The sequence below is a fragment of the Pan paniscus genome, chromosome 7 (assembly GCF_029289425.2).
Source record: "Pan paniscus chromosome 7, NHGRI_mPanPan1-v2.0_pri, whole genome shotgun sequence".
Taxonomy (NCBI): domain Eukaryota; kingdom Metazoa; phylum Chordata; class Mammalia; order Primates; family Hominidae; genus Pan; species Pan paniscus.
In genome coordinates, this window is record NC_073256.2 from 162,669,536 (window position 1) to 162,687,518 (window position 17,983).

Consider the following 17,983-nt stretch of genomic DNA (forward strand, 5'->3'; position numbering starts at 1 on the left):
TCCTAACCCTCTCAGTTTTAAGGCCCCGGATACCCTTCTGTTAGACAACAGTAACATGAGCAAGCACTGTAATAACATTTAAACAAGATTATTTGGAAATAATGGACAAGAAAAATTAGTATAAATTGTTTGGGGATTTTAAAATTAAAGATAAAAAGCTAGGGCTTCAATGACCTGTGCCAGCCTATAGCCTTAAGAGTCAATTTGCAAACACTCAAGATTTGGCCAATATGCCTCTACTACTTCTACTTAACACAGTCAAAGGGAAATTTTTAGATTCTTTCATCTGATTTGACTCTCTTAGTTACGAATAAGAGGATATCTAGAATATATATGTGACTTGTTAAAATGAAAATCCACCTTCTCTGAGTCTTCAAATATCTTTCATATCTTACATTTTTAGTAACATCAACTTTTGAAGTCATGTCCGTAGTTGTATGAAAAGAAAAATTTCAGGAACATTCAACCTCAAAAGTTCTTTTTCTTAGTCTGAAGTCATAGAAGCATTTGACTTTTACTTTCTCTTTTTAAGTTTGTACTAGTAGGTATTTTGTATAAATATAATATTTAATTATTGCCTTTGTATTCCTTTTCTCTAGTAAACATCCTGGTTTTTAGCTATCAATATGTAGTTTTACATTTAGGGATTTCTAATGGAAAGACAAAGGAATCTGAAATCAGAGGACAAGAGTTTATTCTACTTGACTAAACACATACAAAATACTGGAAGGAGAGTTTTACAACAAATATTTAATATCTATGACATGTAAAAAGGTTTTCGAAATCAAGAAAATTCAAACAATTCAATACAAATATCATCAATAATAACACATGAACAGGTGGCCAACCTTATTAATAACCAGAGAAATATAAATTAAAACAATCCATCAACTTGTAAAAAAGATGAAATTTCCCAGAGTTGGTGTAGGTGATGTAAAATTGTCATGTTTGTATACTGTTCATAGAAGTTAAATTGACATAACTTTTTGGTCAGGCAATTTGGAAGTATATATCTAAATTAATAGAGTAGTTTTCTAATAACCTGGGAATCTCTTAATCTAAGAATCTTTACTAGATTTTTCTAGAACAAATATACAAACATTTATGTACAAGGGTACTCACTGCAGCATTTTGCTAAGGAAAAACTCAGAAAAAATCTATATGTTCAACAGAGAACAGGTACATAATTTATGACACAACTGCACAATATACACCACTAAAATAAAGGATATAAATTTATATGTAGTATGAAAAAGATGTGAATGATAGCTTGTTGGTGAAAAACAGCAATGACTGGAATATTGTGTGTAACGTAATCCTGCTTTTCTGTATATAATGTAGGCATAGAAAATAGGATTGAAAGGACATACTCTAGTCAACAGTGTATATAGCTTGGGTGGAGGGGCTGTATAATGGGGAAGGAGAGTCCCTTTTCCTATCTATTCCATATACATCTCTGGATTTAAAAGATCATACATGCATATGCATTACCTTCAAAATTAAAATGATAAAGACAAAAGGAGAAGCTTTGGATTTGAATCATGATACTACTGTTTGCAAGTTATATGACCGTGGGGAAGTTGCCTAGCCTTCTGGGGTTTATTTCCTCATTTATAAAAATAGGGAAAGTAATAATACTTGTCTACGTATCTTCTAGGGTTGTTAGGAGGATTGAATGTGATAATGGGTTACAGCATTATGAATTATTTATTCACATAACACAATTATTATAAAAATATTTTGCTCTGATTAAAATAAAAGAAGGATGAGATCATGTGTGTTTTTCAGTCCCGGTAGTTCTACTAACCAGAAAGCCCCTGCTGATGTGGTGATCACAGTTGCTTTGGTGCAGCTTCCTCTTGACTTTTGGCATTTCTCCATGCTGCTAGCTAAGGCTGAGGTGGCGACTGTGGAAGGTGTGATCTCCTCCCCCTCCCAGCACACATTTGTGTGCGTACTCACACTCATGCACACACAAACACACACATGCACACTCTATCACAGTACATGAGGTGGCAGCAGCTGCTCCAGCATAGACTTTCACACAACATAAAGGACTTTTTTGGTGTGGTCTGTGCATTATTTCCTGTTAAGCATGAGCTGAGTCAGTGCCATGCTTTTCCATCTGAAACCTTTCTGAGGCTCAGGCTGTGTTAAGAGCAAACCCTCTCCCCTCCATGCCCACCCCATGGCCCTCTACTGAAGCCAGATCTTAATCTGCTCATTTCATGAGGATTTTCAAACCGAATGGACTGGGCCATGTGAGAGATCACTGAAAGGAACAGACCAAGCAGAGGCTAAGAGACTCCATGCTAATCTGCTGAGTCGTCTGAAAATGCACAGCTGTGGGAGCTCACGGTGCTTTAAAGTACTTTGGCAGGATGTTTGTTCAGGGGTCTGTTCCTGCAGCCCTGCTGAATGTTTGGTTAGGAGGCATAATCTTTTTTTGGACAGGATCTCCCAAATGTAAAGTGATAGATGCTAATGTGGAATATAATACAGAGGATCCAGCTTGGATGTCATAAATAACAATAAATTGTTTAATCTTGCTGAGCTGTAAATCTATGATTGCCAGAGGTCTTTAGTTCACTGGAACATAGTATGGGGGCAGGGGCACTTAGCAAATAGGCAGTTATTATTTTCCAACCAGACAGAAACTGGTCTGATGGAATTTATCTAAAAAGGCATACACATGTATTTTAATTAATTGTGACAATTACTCAGAGAAAACACATGGCCCTAAAGAGGCTGAGGGGTTTTTTGTTCTACCTATAAATGTATATGTATATTCACCTATATTCTACCTATGTATAAGTAAGAGAATGAGTTTTTGTTTTGGGGATATATATTTATACGTATCTATACAGATAGATATACACATACTTAATTTCTGTCTACCTATTAAGGTGTGGTGCCAGATGGAAAGTATTTTTAAGCATTTAGATAGCTTATTCTATAGCATATGTGTGCATATAGCCCCCCCATAAAGCTTTGTCTCTTTTCTGGATATATTTAACAAGAGGCTAGAACAGAGTCCAAAATGTCAGAAATGTTTGAACATTCCATAGAAATGAAGGAGGTGTTTCCAAATGACCTATGTTTTTATGGCAATAAATAGAACTTGTGCTGCGTTGGATGGGTCAGGAGTAAGGAATATAAACAGTGTAAGTATGACTATTCCAGGCAGAAATCTACCTTGTAAGAACAGCTTTGTGCAGTGAGCTCAACAACATTGATCAGTTAGCAGTCCGGTTCAGTACAACATTGATCAGGTAGCAAGCCGGTTCGGCAGTGCCAGTCGGAGACACAGATGGGGACAATCAAAGAAGATGCAGGTCAGGACAAGGATGCAGACATGTACCTGTCACTACCATGGACTTCAGCAGCTTCTTAGTGAGCAGGTTTATGATTAAAGAAGAAAGACATCGTTGATGTCAGCATGTTACAATTAATTTGCTGTTTAGTTATTAGCAAACTACATCCAGTTTTTAGTTTTTAGGTTTTTTTTTTTCTTTTTTCTTTTTTGAAACAGGTTCTTGTTCTGTCATCCAGGCTGGAGTGCAGTCGTTATCCAAGCTCACTGCAGCCTTAAACTCCTGGGCTCCGTGGATCCTCCCACCTCAGCCTCCCAGGAAGCTGGGACTACAGGTGCACGCCACCATGGCCAGCTAATTTTTCTTATTTTTTTGTAGAGATGAGGTCTTGCTGTATTGCCCAGGCTGCTCTTGAGCTCCTGGCTTCAAGCCATCCTCCTGTCTTGGTTTCCCAAAGTGCTGGGACTATAGGTGTGACTCACCATGCCTGGCCTACATCCAGTTTAATTTATACTACAGTGTGGGTTTAGTCCTCAAACATGTTTTTGTTTTACATATAAAAATTTGAGGTAAAAGAACATTTTTACATTGGTCAATAATGGTACATTTAAACAATGGACGACTATATCCATTAAAATCATGTTGTGGAAGAATATTCAGTGACATGGAAAGATTGACTCAAGGGCAAGTGAAACGTGTCAAGAGTCTGTTAGGTACTAGACACTGTAAACTGGGTCTTGGCTGTGTTACTTGCTTACATCCTCCATCATGTGATCTTTTAGATAACAAAATCGAGATACATAGGGATTTGGGATCTTGCGCAAAGTCACTCAGGCAGTAGGTAGCAAAGTCAATTCTTACATTCTTTCCCATTGAACACCAAAATCTCAGCTTACCTCAGGGCACTCAACTCTGCTTTCTTGACCCACACCCAGGTAGACCCAATGGACACTTGTAGCTCTTATCCAGCTGGGGTGGTCACCTCATAAAATGGCAACAAGTGGGGCCCTTTCTCGTTCTAGTGAGTCAGACTGTATACCTTAAAGATTTCAGAGCACTTCCTATGTACTGAAATTGCCTCATTACCAGGAAGGACATACTTCCAATTTTCACCACCTCCATTTTGCATCCAAGGAAGATTAGATTTCTTGATCTTCTCAATGAAATCTTGAGAAATGGGTGGGCCGATTGAAGAACAGGACTTGGGCCACACTTCTAGATGCCTGTGACTTTTCTGCACTTATTCAGATATTAGGAATTGATTATGAAATCCATGGTGGTTTGATGCTAATGAACTCTCATCTATCTCTCCAGCATGTGTGTAAAGACTTCCAGAGGTACAGGAAGTTGAGGATGAGCTCTCTTACTTCCATCTGGTCTCCATGTAACAAATCATATAACTGCACAATTATCCAAATGCAAATGAAGGAGTCCCTTGATGTTTGGATAACCATATTCATGCCTTGAGTTTGTTATTTCTTGAAATTGCCCTTTTCCGTCTCCTGTTTACCCATGGACAACACTACTTAAGGGCTGGCACTCTGCAACCCATGGCAGCTTGGCTTTGGGGTTCCTTCCAGTGTTTTGTTTTTGTTTTTAACCGAGAAGACAGGAAACAGGCATCTTTGTGTATATGGCTTGCCACAGCCCTTCATAGATGGACATGGTGGAGGTTGTGTGGTCCTGGAGAACACTTCCTCTGTGAAGCATCAGGGAAGTTTCTGTTCATTGTGTCTTCACTCTCTCCAATTCACTTGGGGAGTGATAGGGATTATAACACAGTGAGCAGAGGATATTGGGGAATGTCATGCTTAATTTTCTTTTCTTTTTTTTTTCTTAAATGACATTTAAAGCTAAAAGAGAATCACAAAGGGTAAGTCTGATTTAAGACATTTCACACATGAAGGAAATCCTGCTTTCATGCGTGTTATGTCACAGGAAAAACTCATTTAGAGTCAACATTCTGCACCTACTCCGAAATTTTAGCCTGAGGGTTTAAATATTACCTCGCTGCTCTCTAGGACTTTAATTTGAGCTAATTAGAAATGGAACTCATACTAAAACTAATTTAGGAAAGAAGCTGTTGATGTTCTGAAGAAAAACAGCTGTCAGAAATAAGATCATTAGAAAACCATAGTTGTATATGGGACAAAATGTAAAGGAATAGAAATGCTGGGAGAAAGCTTTTATAGAATAACATTTTATCTTTCTTTGGACACTGGTCTAAGGCATGTGAAAGGGCATATTGATTCCCTTGGCACCTGGTATGCTCATTTATGGATGAAAAAGCCCAATGACATAATTTAGGTGAGGTTTAAGGCTTGATGGGAGGCATTGGTGCCATTAGAAGGATGGACACAAAGAGTTCTTAAGTAACGGCATCATGGGAAATGATAATTGCACACTCCTTTCTACTATGTCTTGGTTTCCCCAAGCATTTAGAAGTCACGGCTGGGTAGGAACAAATTTATCATGAGTCTGTCTGTGTGTTTGGGAATGCATATGCCTCACAGATGTGTCTGCAGGGGTCTGTGTGATAATGTTCATATATGTGATAGGTGTGGACCCTGGGATCTGTATCTGTGTGGACCCTGGGATCTGTACATGTGTGTGAGTGACAGGCTAGGCTAGGCTGAATTTGAGTGTCCTCATTCAAAAGGACATATTTAATTGAGGACTGTTATGTGCCTGGTTCTCCATCAGGAAGTGTGATTCAGGTTGGCCAACACAGAGTGGTCCAGGTCCCACTGACTAAAGGACTGTGGGTCCTGCTGCGCCAACTAGGTGCATGGACTGCTTCTATTTCAGATTCCACAAATCATAAAATGAGAATATGCTCTTTGTCAGGCTGCACATCAAGTATTCATGTTTGAGTTATTTCATTCAGTCTGAACCCATTTTAAATATAATAGGAAGTCTTGTTTCAAAATATATCCCTACTCAGGCTTACCGCCATGCTCCCCACCTTCATCCTGCCCACCGTTTTCTCTCACTTGGAAACTGGAGCAGCTCTGAAGGGATGACCCATGGCAGCCTATTTTCCAAAAATGAACCAAAGCTGAACTCTTTCTGGCCTCAGGACCATTGCACTAGCTGCGCCCTGTGCCTGGAATCCTTGGCCCACAGGCACTTGCACTTCTCAAATGCTGTCTCCTAAGAGAAACCTTCCCTGACAATCCCCTGCAACACTCTACTCTCACCTCACACTGACCCCCAGGTCTCACACTGACCTCAGGTCTCACACTGACCCCCAGGTCTCACACTGACCTCAGCTCTCACACTGATCCAAGGTCTCACACTGATCCCAGGTATTCTTTCTGGATTCATTTTCTTCAAAGCACTAATCGCCGTCTGATATTACACATATGTCTGTGTGTATTCATATGGTTCCCTAATTCACAAGTCATCTGTTCAAGAGCAGTTTTTTTGATTGTCTTGATCAGTCTGTATTTACACTTCCTGCAACATCGTCTGGCACAGAGTAGGAATTCACATGACAGCTAATTGAGATAATGAATGAATGAATAACAACATATGCATATCATTAAGAAATATCAAGGAAATACCAGAAGAAACTACCTTGTTGGGAGAGCTGGTAGGTGTTTGAGAACTTGATTTTTGTCTTTAAGTCTTTGAGCACTGTGTGCTGTTATATACTTTGTGCCTGAAGTACTTTGAATATAAAATCGGAACAAAGATTTAAAAATATAAAAACTGTTCCAAAGAGGCAAAGGCACATAACATGAATCTTTAATTTTGGAGCCACTGATGTAAAATTTTACTGACTTTAGACGGCGTTTTAGTCTACTTAAGTGTTCAATCATGAAAATTCTCTAGGATAATTCTTTCTTTCCTGTCCTTTTAAAAGAGTAATAGTGATGCCTACCTCTCCCTGCCATGAGCTCTTTCTTCCACTTGATGCCCCACTTGATGCCCAGTTCCTGGCCATACTCATCCCCATACCAGACCAGCAGTTCACAGCCTGGCCTAATGACTCGGCAGGTTCTATAGAAGATCTGATGCCCAGTTCCTGGCCATACTTATCCCCAGACCAGACCAGCAGTTCACAGCCTGGCCTAATGACTCGGCAGGTTCTATAGAAGCTCTGCCTGTGGTACTGGAAGGCCACCAGGTTCTGCTCTTCATCATCCCGGGCACAGTTCTCATACCTGGGGTCAAGGCAGGCAAAGGGAAAGAAAAGAGGCAGTGAGTTCCCTCTAGGCAGGATGACTACAGTGCTCATCCTGCCTAGAATGCTTCCCTGCTGTGCCTAATCAGCCATTTTTTCAAAGCCCAACTCCAGACTTACCTCCACCTTGATTGGCCATAAAACACATTGACCTCTAGCTTCTCTAAACTCTAAATTAATTCGTTTTATACCACAGAACTTGGTGCTTGATCACGTGCTCTGCTTCTAGATTAGCTCACATCATTCTACACTCAGCTCAAGTCCATCTTTCTTTGACAGGCCTTCCTCTAATCACCCTACAGTTCACTCAGCTGCCATTCACCTGACTTCTTCAGATTCCTAGAGAAACTCAGAAGCCTCTTTCTCTTGGCCCAATAACATAGAACAGTAATAGTTGATTCATTTTTCTATTCTCTGATAGAACGACAGCCCATTGTGGAAAGGGGCTGGGTCATCCTGCAGCTCACTTCTGTTCAAGTAGTGAACTTCACTTCCTAACCTGGAACATACTAAGTGTTTAACAAATGTGGATTACATAAATTAAAGCATGAATTAACCTTGTCAAGGTTTATCTTGGTGCCTCAATTTTGTCTAGCATACATATTTGTGTTTTGATACCAATAAATCATAATATCTATATTTTTATTTTTTATTTCTAAAAGTTGATGGTATAAAACAGCACTGTATGGAGAAAAATAGAAATAGGGGATGTGAAAATCATTGAGGGAGGCATAATGAGAAGGAAGGAAGTCCGGGTTTGTGAGAGATGGAGGTTCTCTCTGAAACTAAGAGAGCTAGTGGCCTTACCTCATCCAGTTGGCCCAGGATTTATCTTTTCCATCCACATACTCATAGCAGTTTCTCCCCTTGGTGATCTGAGTTTCAAAAAATAAGGTAAAGACTTTTTAGAGGGTAAAAATCTGAAGAATTATTTTACTCCACGGTCATCAATGGCCTTTGGACCTTCAGAGCTTCAACTGCCAACTGAGACCACATGGCATGCACCTTAGTCATCATCTACACATCTGAGTTGGTTTGTCCAATCAGAGCAGAAGCTCCAAAAGGGAGGATGCACTTCTTTGTCTTTGTACCACTCTGCTCCCACGTACCCTGTGATCTCTAAATAGGAGTTCCATGTTCATGCAAAGACCCTTGAGTACACAGAGCTAACCATGTTATCCCTACCTATATCCTAACATGTAGAAGGTGATGTCCCACCAAAGGCACAGAAGGGATGTGGGAAGACAGAACAGGGGAAACAGCAGGCTCTTCTTACTAGCCAGGAATATCCACTGTTGGCTGCCTCTTCGTCTTCTGTAATTCGGCCCTCACAGGGGCCAGAGTGCAGACCCAGTGGCAGATCAGATGCCTCGTTCCATACTCCAAGCCCAGCCTGAGGGATGCCTGATGGCCCAATTCTCAGCCCTGGGGGCAGACTGAGGGCTGAACGGTTGGGATGCCCCTTGTCCACTGCACTGTCCTTTACAAATGTAGGGGGCCCATGAGCAGCACAGCTGTCAATGAAGAAGTTCTGACACATCTCACAATCTGGAAGTGAGGGAAGCAGGGATTAGGAAAGTTGTAATGCATGTTCCTTGATATAAGAGCTTCAGAAAGAGCTTGGCACTCACATTATTTAGCCCCAATCCTGTACTTTAATTCATTCGAGTAAGGGAATGATTTGTGGGCCAAATGATGAAATTATTGTACCAGGACATAACAGCAAGCTGTGTGAGTGGCTGAAAGGGTCACTCACAGAGGTAGTCATCATCCTGTGGCTCGCTGATCTCTTTGTATGCATGACCCTTTCTTTCTCGCAGGCTATACATCTTTCCTACGGTCTCCTTCCTCCTGAGTTCTAGGTTGGAGAAGAGTAGATGGGTAAAATTGGGAGTCTGGGGTGTTTGTCCTTGTTTCATAAGAAAATGTGAAATCTCCTACCATCAAATTAGCATCTACCTTTCTACATACTCTAGTCTCCCCCTCTTTACTGCTTCAGAGAGACTTAGACCCCACACCCACACTGACTGTAGATGCCTATTCAATTTTAGTTTCTAGCTGTTCTCATTATCCCATTAACCTCCCAGCCTTTCTGCTTACAAAATGGTTCATTCATGCATTTATTTATTCAGAAAATATTTTTTGAGAGTTCATTACATCTTAGGCATTGAACAAAGGCCTGGACATACAACACTAAGAAAGTATAGTCTCTATAGGGGATCTTCTATGTACTAGTTGACATGTGATGGAAAAGGAAATGTAGAAACGCACAAAAGAATATATATTATCAGAGAGGTACTTATTGGACACCTCACATGTATCAATTCATTTATATTTAATTTAATGATTTCAAACAATACATGAGCTCTGTATACTTGGTCTCATTTTACAGATTACCATTCAGGAGCCCATGGAATTTATAAGATTTGCCCAAGGCCCCAATGCTTCTGTGTGGATTATAACCCAAGTGAGTGACTTCAAAGTTAATGTTCTTACATGCTATTCAATACTGTATCCAAGGCTAGGCATGGTGGCTCAAGCCTGTAATCCCAGCATTTCGGGAGGCTGAGCTGAGCAGATCACTTGAGGCCAGGAGTTTGAGACCGGCCTGGTCAACATGGTGAAACTCTGTCTCTACTAAAAATCAGCCAGGCACGGTGGTGCACACCTATAATCCCAGCTACTCGGGTGACTGAGGCATGAAAATCGCTATTTTCGTGGAGGCAGAGGTTGCAGTGAACCGAGATCTCACCATTGCACTCCAGCCTGGGTGACAGAGTAAGACTCTGTCTCAGTGAACAAATAAATAAATAATTTTAACAAAATACTGCATCTAACTTCTGGTCTCACAGTTGAGTCCAGCTTAAGCCCAGGCCTATCCAAAGTCCACCCCACATAGGTAGACCATACTCACCAACCTTTCTAGAGGGCATAGCGGGACTAAATTCCCCTCAAATTTTTTCTTACCCAGTTTTAGTCTAGAGTGCTGTCCAGAGGTACTTGCTTCTCCAGGAGGGGACACTGGTTTCTGAGCCTGCTCTGAGCCATTTGTATTCAGTAAATTTGGCGTTCCTGACAATTCTTTCAAACTAGATTCATTATTGAATGACGCCTTGGGCATTCCCTTTAATGTGAGAATCACATATTAAAAGACAACGTGCATTTATTTAGTTCTTTACGGCTTGCAACATGTTTTCATATGACTGTAGTTAATGTTCAAACCTTGGAAATACCTAGAGTGTCTAAATACTAGAGGGAAAAGACAAGGTCTAAGTGGGTAGTGAATCTGGGACTCTAACCCATGTCTTAAGGCTCTTTCCTTCAACTTTCTCTCAAAACGTTCTATGTAAGTTAAAGGGAAGGAGGAAGAATACTTGGGAAGACTAGCTGGAGAATCAGCAAGATCTGTGAAAGAAGGGGATAAGGGCTTACAGAGAGAAGGAGGAAATCTTCCATAAACTAGTAGACTTTTGATGGAAGGGGAAATGTAGAAAAGCACAGAGGGACAAAGCACATCTGGAAAATGAGGTAATAGGGCAGTAAGGTTCGGAACAGAACAAAGAGATGATTGGCAAAAATATATCTAGACAACTAAGAAAGTGAAGTCAAAGTTGCATGTTGCCATATCCTGGAAAGAATATTTGGCTTTTGAATTAGATTAGTTAGTTCCTGTACCAATTCTGCTTGTCTGCTTGAATAAGGGTGTATTGTTAGCTAATTTCTCTTTAGTTTCCCGATCCAGAAGTTGGCATACATGGTTTTTTTGTTTTGTTTTGTTTTGAAAAGGAGTCTTGCTCTGTTGCCTAGGCTAGAATGCAGTGGCATGATTTCAGCTCACTGCAGCCTTCACCTCCCAGGTTCAAGAGATTTTCCTACCTCAGCCTCCCAAGAAGCTAGGATTACAGGCACGTGCCACCACACCCAGCTAATTTTTGTATATTTATTAGAGACGGGGTTTCGCTAGGTTGGCCAGGCTGGTCTAGAACTCCTCACCTCAAGTGATCTACCCACCTCAGCCTCCCAAAGTGCAGAGATTATATGTAAGAGCCCCCGCACCCAGCCCATGCTAATTCTTTTTTTTTTTTTTGAGAGGGAGTCTCACTCTGTTGCCTAAGCTAGAGTGCAGTGGCATGATCTCAGCTAACTGCAGCCTCCATCTCCCAGGTTCAAGCGATTCTCCTGCTTCAGCCTCCCGAGTAGTTGGGATTACAGGTGTCCATCACCATGCCCAGCTGATTTTTGTAGTTTTAGTAGAGATGGGGTTTCACCATGTTGGCCAAGCTGGTCTCGAACTCCTGACCTCAGGTAATCTGCCCACCTCTGGCTCTCAAAGTGCTGGGATTACAGGTGTGAGCCACTGCCCCCGGCACTAATTCTTAATATTGTAGTGAACATGAAAGATAATAATGTTCACCAAAGTGTTTTTTGAGGTACTTAATACAGTATGAATGTGAGATTAATAATTATTCTCGCCAGGCACAGTGGTTCACACCTGTAATCCCAGCACTTTGGGAGGCCAAGGCAGGCAGATCACCGGAGGTCAGGAATTTGAGACCAGTCTGGCCAACCCTGTCTCTACAAAAAATACAAAAAACTAGCCGGGTGTGGTGGCGGGCACCTGTAATCCCAGCTACTCAGGAGGCTGAGGCAGGAGAACAACTTGAACCCAGGAGGTGGAGGTTGCAGTGAGCCGAGATTGCGCCACTGCACTCCAGCCTGGGTAACAAGAGTGAAACTGTCTGAAAAAAAAAAAAAAAAGAAAGAAAGAAAAGAAAAGAAAAAAATAATTTTTTTCACAGACTGGGTGCGGTGGCTCACATCTGTAATCCCAGCACTTTGGGAGGCCAAGGTAGTAGGATGGCTTGAGCCCAGGAGTTCAAGACCAGCCTGAGCTACATGGCAAAACCCTGCCTGTACAAAACACATAAAAATTAGCCGGGCATGGTGGTGCATGCCTGTGGTCCCAGCTACTCAGGAGGCTGAGGCAGGAGGATCACACTAACCTAGGAGATGGAGGCTGCAGTAAGCCGAGATTGAGCCGTTGTACTCCAGCCTTGGCGCAAGAGCCAGACTCTGTCTCAAACCACCCCCTGCCCCTGTAGAAAAATAACAAACAAAAATTATCTCATAGTCCTGATATATCTCTACAGTTGAAATCTAACTCAAAGATATTTTCAGCATTCCTTGACCCTGTTACTTATAGTTTAATTCATAAGCTTGGAATCAATCATTCAGAAAACACTCAGGAGGCTCTCAGAGGCCCTGAGCTGGGCTTGGGAGTTCTGAGAAGAATCAGGAAGGGACTAGACTCCTGAAGAGCTCACAATGAAGAGGCAGCAGGCAGGCTAAACAAATAATTCCAAATAACATGAGAGTTCCCTAATTGGAGCCCAGAGGAAGGAGCCGTTACTGCCTTCTACAGGAATGAGCATTTGAAATTGGTTCCAGAAGAATATATTTTTACTTAATAGGGTGTAACCTATATGAAGTCCTAAACCATTTTCTTATTTGTTGTTTCTCAATCTTCGAACCTGAAACTCCTCAGGGCTGGAAGCTGCTTCCTCTGATCAGAATGGGTCCCTTATGAGGGTAGGGACCCTATCTTCTTCTGGTACCATCCACAGTATGAATTGTCTATTTACTTGGAAGCTTCCCTTAATCAGAGTGTTTTAGTGCAAATCTGACTTTACTACAACAGAGAAAAACTGAGGTTGAAAAATCAATTGGACGAATGATGTAAAGACATATGGGTAAGACAGCATAAACTTTATAAAACTATGAAACTTTTAATGATCTTGTAAGTGCTTTAGAGAAGGAGTTTTGGATTAGACTGCACCAACACTGAATGTGATCCCAGGGATATAACTGAACATTTTTATACCTCAGTTTCCTAACCTGTAAAATGGCTATAGTTATAGTACCTACTTAATAGGTACTATATGTGAAGTTGAATAGGTACTATACGTAAAGTTTATTCATGTAAAATGCTTAAAATAAAGTCTGAAAATACTGAGAAAATAACCCATGGTAGCGATTATTGTTGCTGTTCTTATTAACTCTTAAAATAATGATGATGTCAGACACTGCGCTAAAGAGATCAGGAGAGGAAGGCAGTAGTTCCTAGGATAGTCTGTACATTCTCCTTCTCTTACCTGTATTTGGATCTATGAGGAAGTTTTCTTGTCAACAGGATTTGGGAGATACTTACCTTCTGGTGTTTACTCTGTTCTCCTCTGAAGGCCATCCAAGGAGGTTTGACTAAAAGGTGATGAGAAATCAGTGGTTTGGTTGGTAAATGTTTCCAAACTCTAGAGATTTTTTTTTTCTTTTTGATATGGAGTCTCCCTCTGTCGCCCAGGCTGGAGTGCAGTGGCACAATCTCCCCTCACTGCAATCTCCGCCTCCCAGATTCAAGCAATTCTCCTGCCTCAGCCTTGTGAGTTGTTGGGAACTACAGGTGTGCACCACCACACCCAGCTAATTTTTGCATTTTTAGTAGAGATAGGGTTTCTCCATGTTGGCGATGCTGGTCTCGAACTCCTGACCTTAGGTGATCCACCTGCCTCGGACTCCCAAAGTGCTGAGATTACAGGCATGAGCCACTATGCTCGGCCTAACTCTGGAGTTTCTCATTAGAGACAGAGAATTCTGAATCAGAGAGTGGTGATTCCAAGTATTATCCAAGGGCAATTTGGAAATGTTTTCTGAAGTATCATTAAGGCCTATGCTTCTATTGGGGGCATTGCTAATTTTCTTAAGATTAAAAAAAATAGATAAAACTTCATCTTTGTTCCAGCCTATCTGTAAAGGTATACCTAATAAGGTGTTTATTACATTAATTTTTAAAATGTAAATTGACCTTTCATGACAAACACACTGAACAAACTAGGAATAGAAGGAAATCACCTCAATGTAAAAAGGTCATATAAGAAAAGCCCTTTTTTTTTTTTTTTTTTTTTTGAGATGGAGTCTCGCTCTGTCACCCAGGCTGGAGTGAAGGGGCGCGAGGTCGGCTCACTGCAAGCTCTCCCTCCTGGGTTCAGGCCATTCTCCTGCCTTAGCCTCCCGAGTAGCTGGGACTGCAGGTGCCTGCCACCACGCCCAGCTAATTTTTTGTATTTTTAGTAGAGATGGGGTTTCACCATGTTAGCCAGGATGGTCTCGGTCTCCTGACCTTGTGATCCTCCCACCTCGGCCTCCCAAAGTGCTGGGATTACAGGCATGAGCCACCGCGCCCAGCCAAAAAGCCCATTTTTTAACATCATAGTCGATGATGAAAAACTGAAAGCCTTCCTTCTAAGGTCATAAACAAGGTAAGGATTTCCAGTCTTGCTACTTCTATTCAACATAGTCCTGTAAGTCGTAGCCTGAGCAATTAGGCCAGTAAAATAAATAAAAGGCATCCAAATGGAAAGGAAGAAGTAAAATAATCTCTGTTTGCAGATGACATGATCTTACATGCAGAAAACTATAATGATTCATTAGCTGAGCATGGTGGCGGGCACCTATAGTCCCAGCTACTCGGGAGGCTGAGGCAGGAGAATCACTTGAATCTGGGAGGCAGAGGTTGCAGTGAACCGAGATCATGCCACTGCACTCCAGCTTGGGCGACAGAGCGAGACTCCATCTAAAAAAATAAATAAAAATAAAACTATAAAGATTTTACCAAAAAATTGTTAGAAGTAATACACGAATTTGGGCTGGGCATGGTGGCTCAAGCCTATAATCCCCGCACTTTAGGAGGCCGAGGTGGGGGGATCACGAGGTCAGGAGATCGAGACCATCCTGGCTAACATGGTGAAACCCCATCTCTACTAAAAATACAAAAAATTAGCTGGGCGTGGTGACGGGCAACTGTAGTCCCAGCTACTCAGGAGGCCGAGGCAGGAGAATGGCATGAACCTTGGAAGTGGAGCTTGTAGTGAGCCGATATCATGCCACTGCATCCCAGCCTGGATGACAGAGCGAGACTCCGTCTCAAAAAAAAAAAAAAAAAAAAAAAAGAAGTAATACATGAATTCAGCATACAAAAGCAACACCCCAAATCAGTTGTGTTTCTATTTAGTAAAAATGAGCAATCCAAAAAGGAAATTAAGAAAAAAATCCCAATCACAATAGCATCAAAAAGAATAGAATAATTAGGAATAAACTTAACCAAGGAGGCAAAAACTTGAACACTGAAAACTACAAAACAGTGCCGACAGAAATTTAAGGAGACGCAAATAAATGGAAGGCATCCTGTGTTCGTGGATTTGAAGACTTAATATTGTTAACATGTTCATACTATCAAAATGATCTATAGATTCAATGCCCTGTCTATCAAAATGCCAATGCTATTATTTTCAGAAATGGAAAAATATCCAAAAAATCATGTAGAATCTCTAAGGACCCAGAATAGCTGAAACAATCTTGAAAAAGAAGGATAAAGTTGAAGGCCTCACACTTCCTGATTTCAAAGCATATTACAAAGCTACAGTAATCAGAAAAGTATGGTACTGGTATAAAGACAGACATATAGACCAATGGAACAGAATAGAGAGGCCAGAAATAAACCCTTGTGTATATGGTCAAATGATCTTCAGCAATGATGCCAAGACTACACAATGGAGGAAAGGACAGTCTGCAAGAAATTGTATTGGGAAAACTGGATATACATATGCAAAAGAGAAGACAGACTCTTACCACATATCTCATACAAAAATTAACTCAAAATAGATTAAAGACTGAAATGTAAGGTCTATAAGTACAGAACTTCAAGAAGAAAACACAGAGGAAAAGCTTCATGACATTGAAATGAACAATAACTTCTTGTATATGACACCAAAAGCATAAGCAATAAAAGCAAAAATAGACAAGTACGACTACATCAAACTTAAAGACTTCTGTGTAGCAAAGAAAACAATCAACACAGTGTCAAGGCATCCTACAGAGTGGAAGAAAATATATGCAAACCATGTATCTGATAAAGGGTTAATGTTGCTGAGTGCAGTGGCACATGACTATAGTTCAGCTATTCAGAGGCTGAGGTGGGAGGATCACTTGAACCCAGGAGTTCGAGACCAGCCAGGGCAACATAGTGAGACCTCTGTCTCAAAAAAAAAAGAAGATAAAGAGTTAATATCCAGGCCAGGCACTGTGGCTCATGGGTGTAATCCCAGCACTTTGGGAGGCCGAGGCAGATGGATCACTTGAGGTCAGGAGTTCATGACCAGCCTGGCCAACATGGTGAAACCCTGTCTCTACTAAAAATACAGAAGATTAGCTGGGCGTGGTGGTGTGTGCCTGTAATCCCAGCTACTCGGGAGGCTGAGGCAGAATAATCGCTGGAACCTGGGAGGGGGAGGTTGCAGTGAGCTGAGATCGCGCCATTGCACTCCAGCCGGGGTGACAAGAGCGAAACTCTGTCTAAAAAAAAAAAAAAAAAAACCGAAGAAAGAGTTAATATCTAGAATATATGAAGAATTCCTATAATACAACAACAAAACAAATAATTAAATAATGGGTGCTATGGGCTGAATTTTGTTTCCCCCAAATTCATATGCTGAAGCATATTTAATACCTCAATATGATGGTATTTAAAGATGGAGCCACTGGTAGGTAATTAGGGCTAGGTGATGTCATGAGGGTGGGACCCTTAGGATGACATTAGTGCTTTTGGTCAGGTGCGGTGTCTCATGCCTGTAATCCCAGCACTTTGGGAGGCTGAGGTGGGCAGATCACTTGAAGCCAGGAGTTTGAGACCAGCCTGGTCAACATGGTAAAACCCCATCTCTACTGAAAATACAAAAATTAGCTGACGTGCCCCTGTAGTCCCAGCTACGTGGGGGGCTGAGGCAGGAGAATTGCTTGAACGAGGTGGAGTTTGCAGTGAGCTGAGATTGCACCACTGAACTCCAGCCTGTGGCAACAGAATGAGGCTGTCTAAAAAAAAATCTTCTAGTAGGTATTATTGCTTTTATAAGAAGAAGAAGAGAGAAATTCCTTCTCCTTCCTGCTGTTGGCACACAAATAATTCATGTAAATACACAGTGAGCTGGAGGCTGACTACAAGTCAGGAAGAGAGCCCTCACCGGAACCCAACCATGCTGGCACTCTGATTTTTTACTACCAGACTTCAGAAATGTCAGAAAACAAATTTCTGTTGTTTAAGCCACTCAATGTGTGGTATTTTCTTGTGGCAGCCTGGGCTGACTAATACAATGGGCAAAAAGCTTGAATAGACATTTCTCAAAAGAAGATACATAAATGGCCAAGAAGCATATGAAAATATGCTTAACATCACTAATCATCAGGGAAATGAAAATTAAAACCACAATGAGATATCACCTTATCCTGTTATGATAGCCTCTGTCAAAAAACCAGAAAATAGCAGTATTGGCGAAGATGTGGAGAAATTAGAACACTTGCTTATTGTTGGTGGGTAGCTTAGTCTGTTTTCTGCTGCTTTCCTAGAATGCAAGAGAGTGGGAAATTTATGTGT

General features: G+C 41.2%; 2 protein-coding genes across 2 annotated transcripts in view; one reads left to right on the plus strand and one right to left on the minus strand.

Moving 5' to 3' along the window:
• The window catches only part of LOC129397839 (tubulin beta-8 chain-like), a 98,101-nt gene that overhangs the window by 8,138 nt on the left and 71,980 nt on the right, over positions 1-17,983 (plus strand).
• LOC129397840 (histone-lysine N-methyltransferase PRDM7-like) lies at positions 2,772-9,299 on the minus strand. Its single transcript, XM_063606519.1, has 3 exons — positions 8,780-9,299; positions 8,311-8,378; positions 2,772-7,483 (listed from the first exon to the last, which is right to left on the minus strand). Exons 1-3 carry the CDS (start codon positions 9,041-9,043, stop codon positions 7,135-7,137), a joined length of 681 nt encoding a protein of 226 aa, XP_063462589.1. The 5' UTR covers positions 9,044-9,299; the 3' UTR covers positions 2,772-7,134.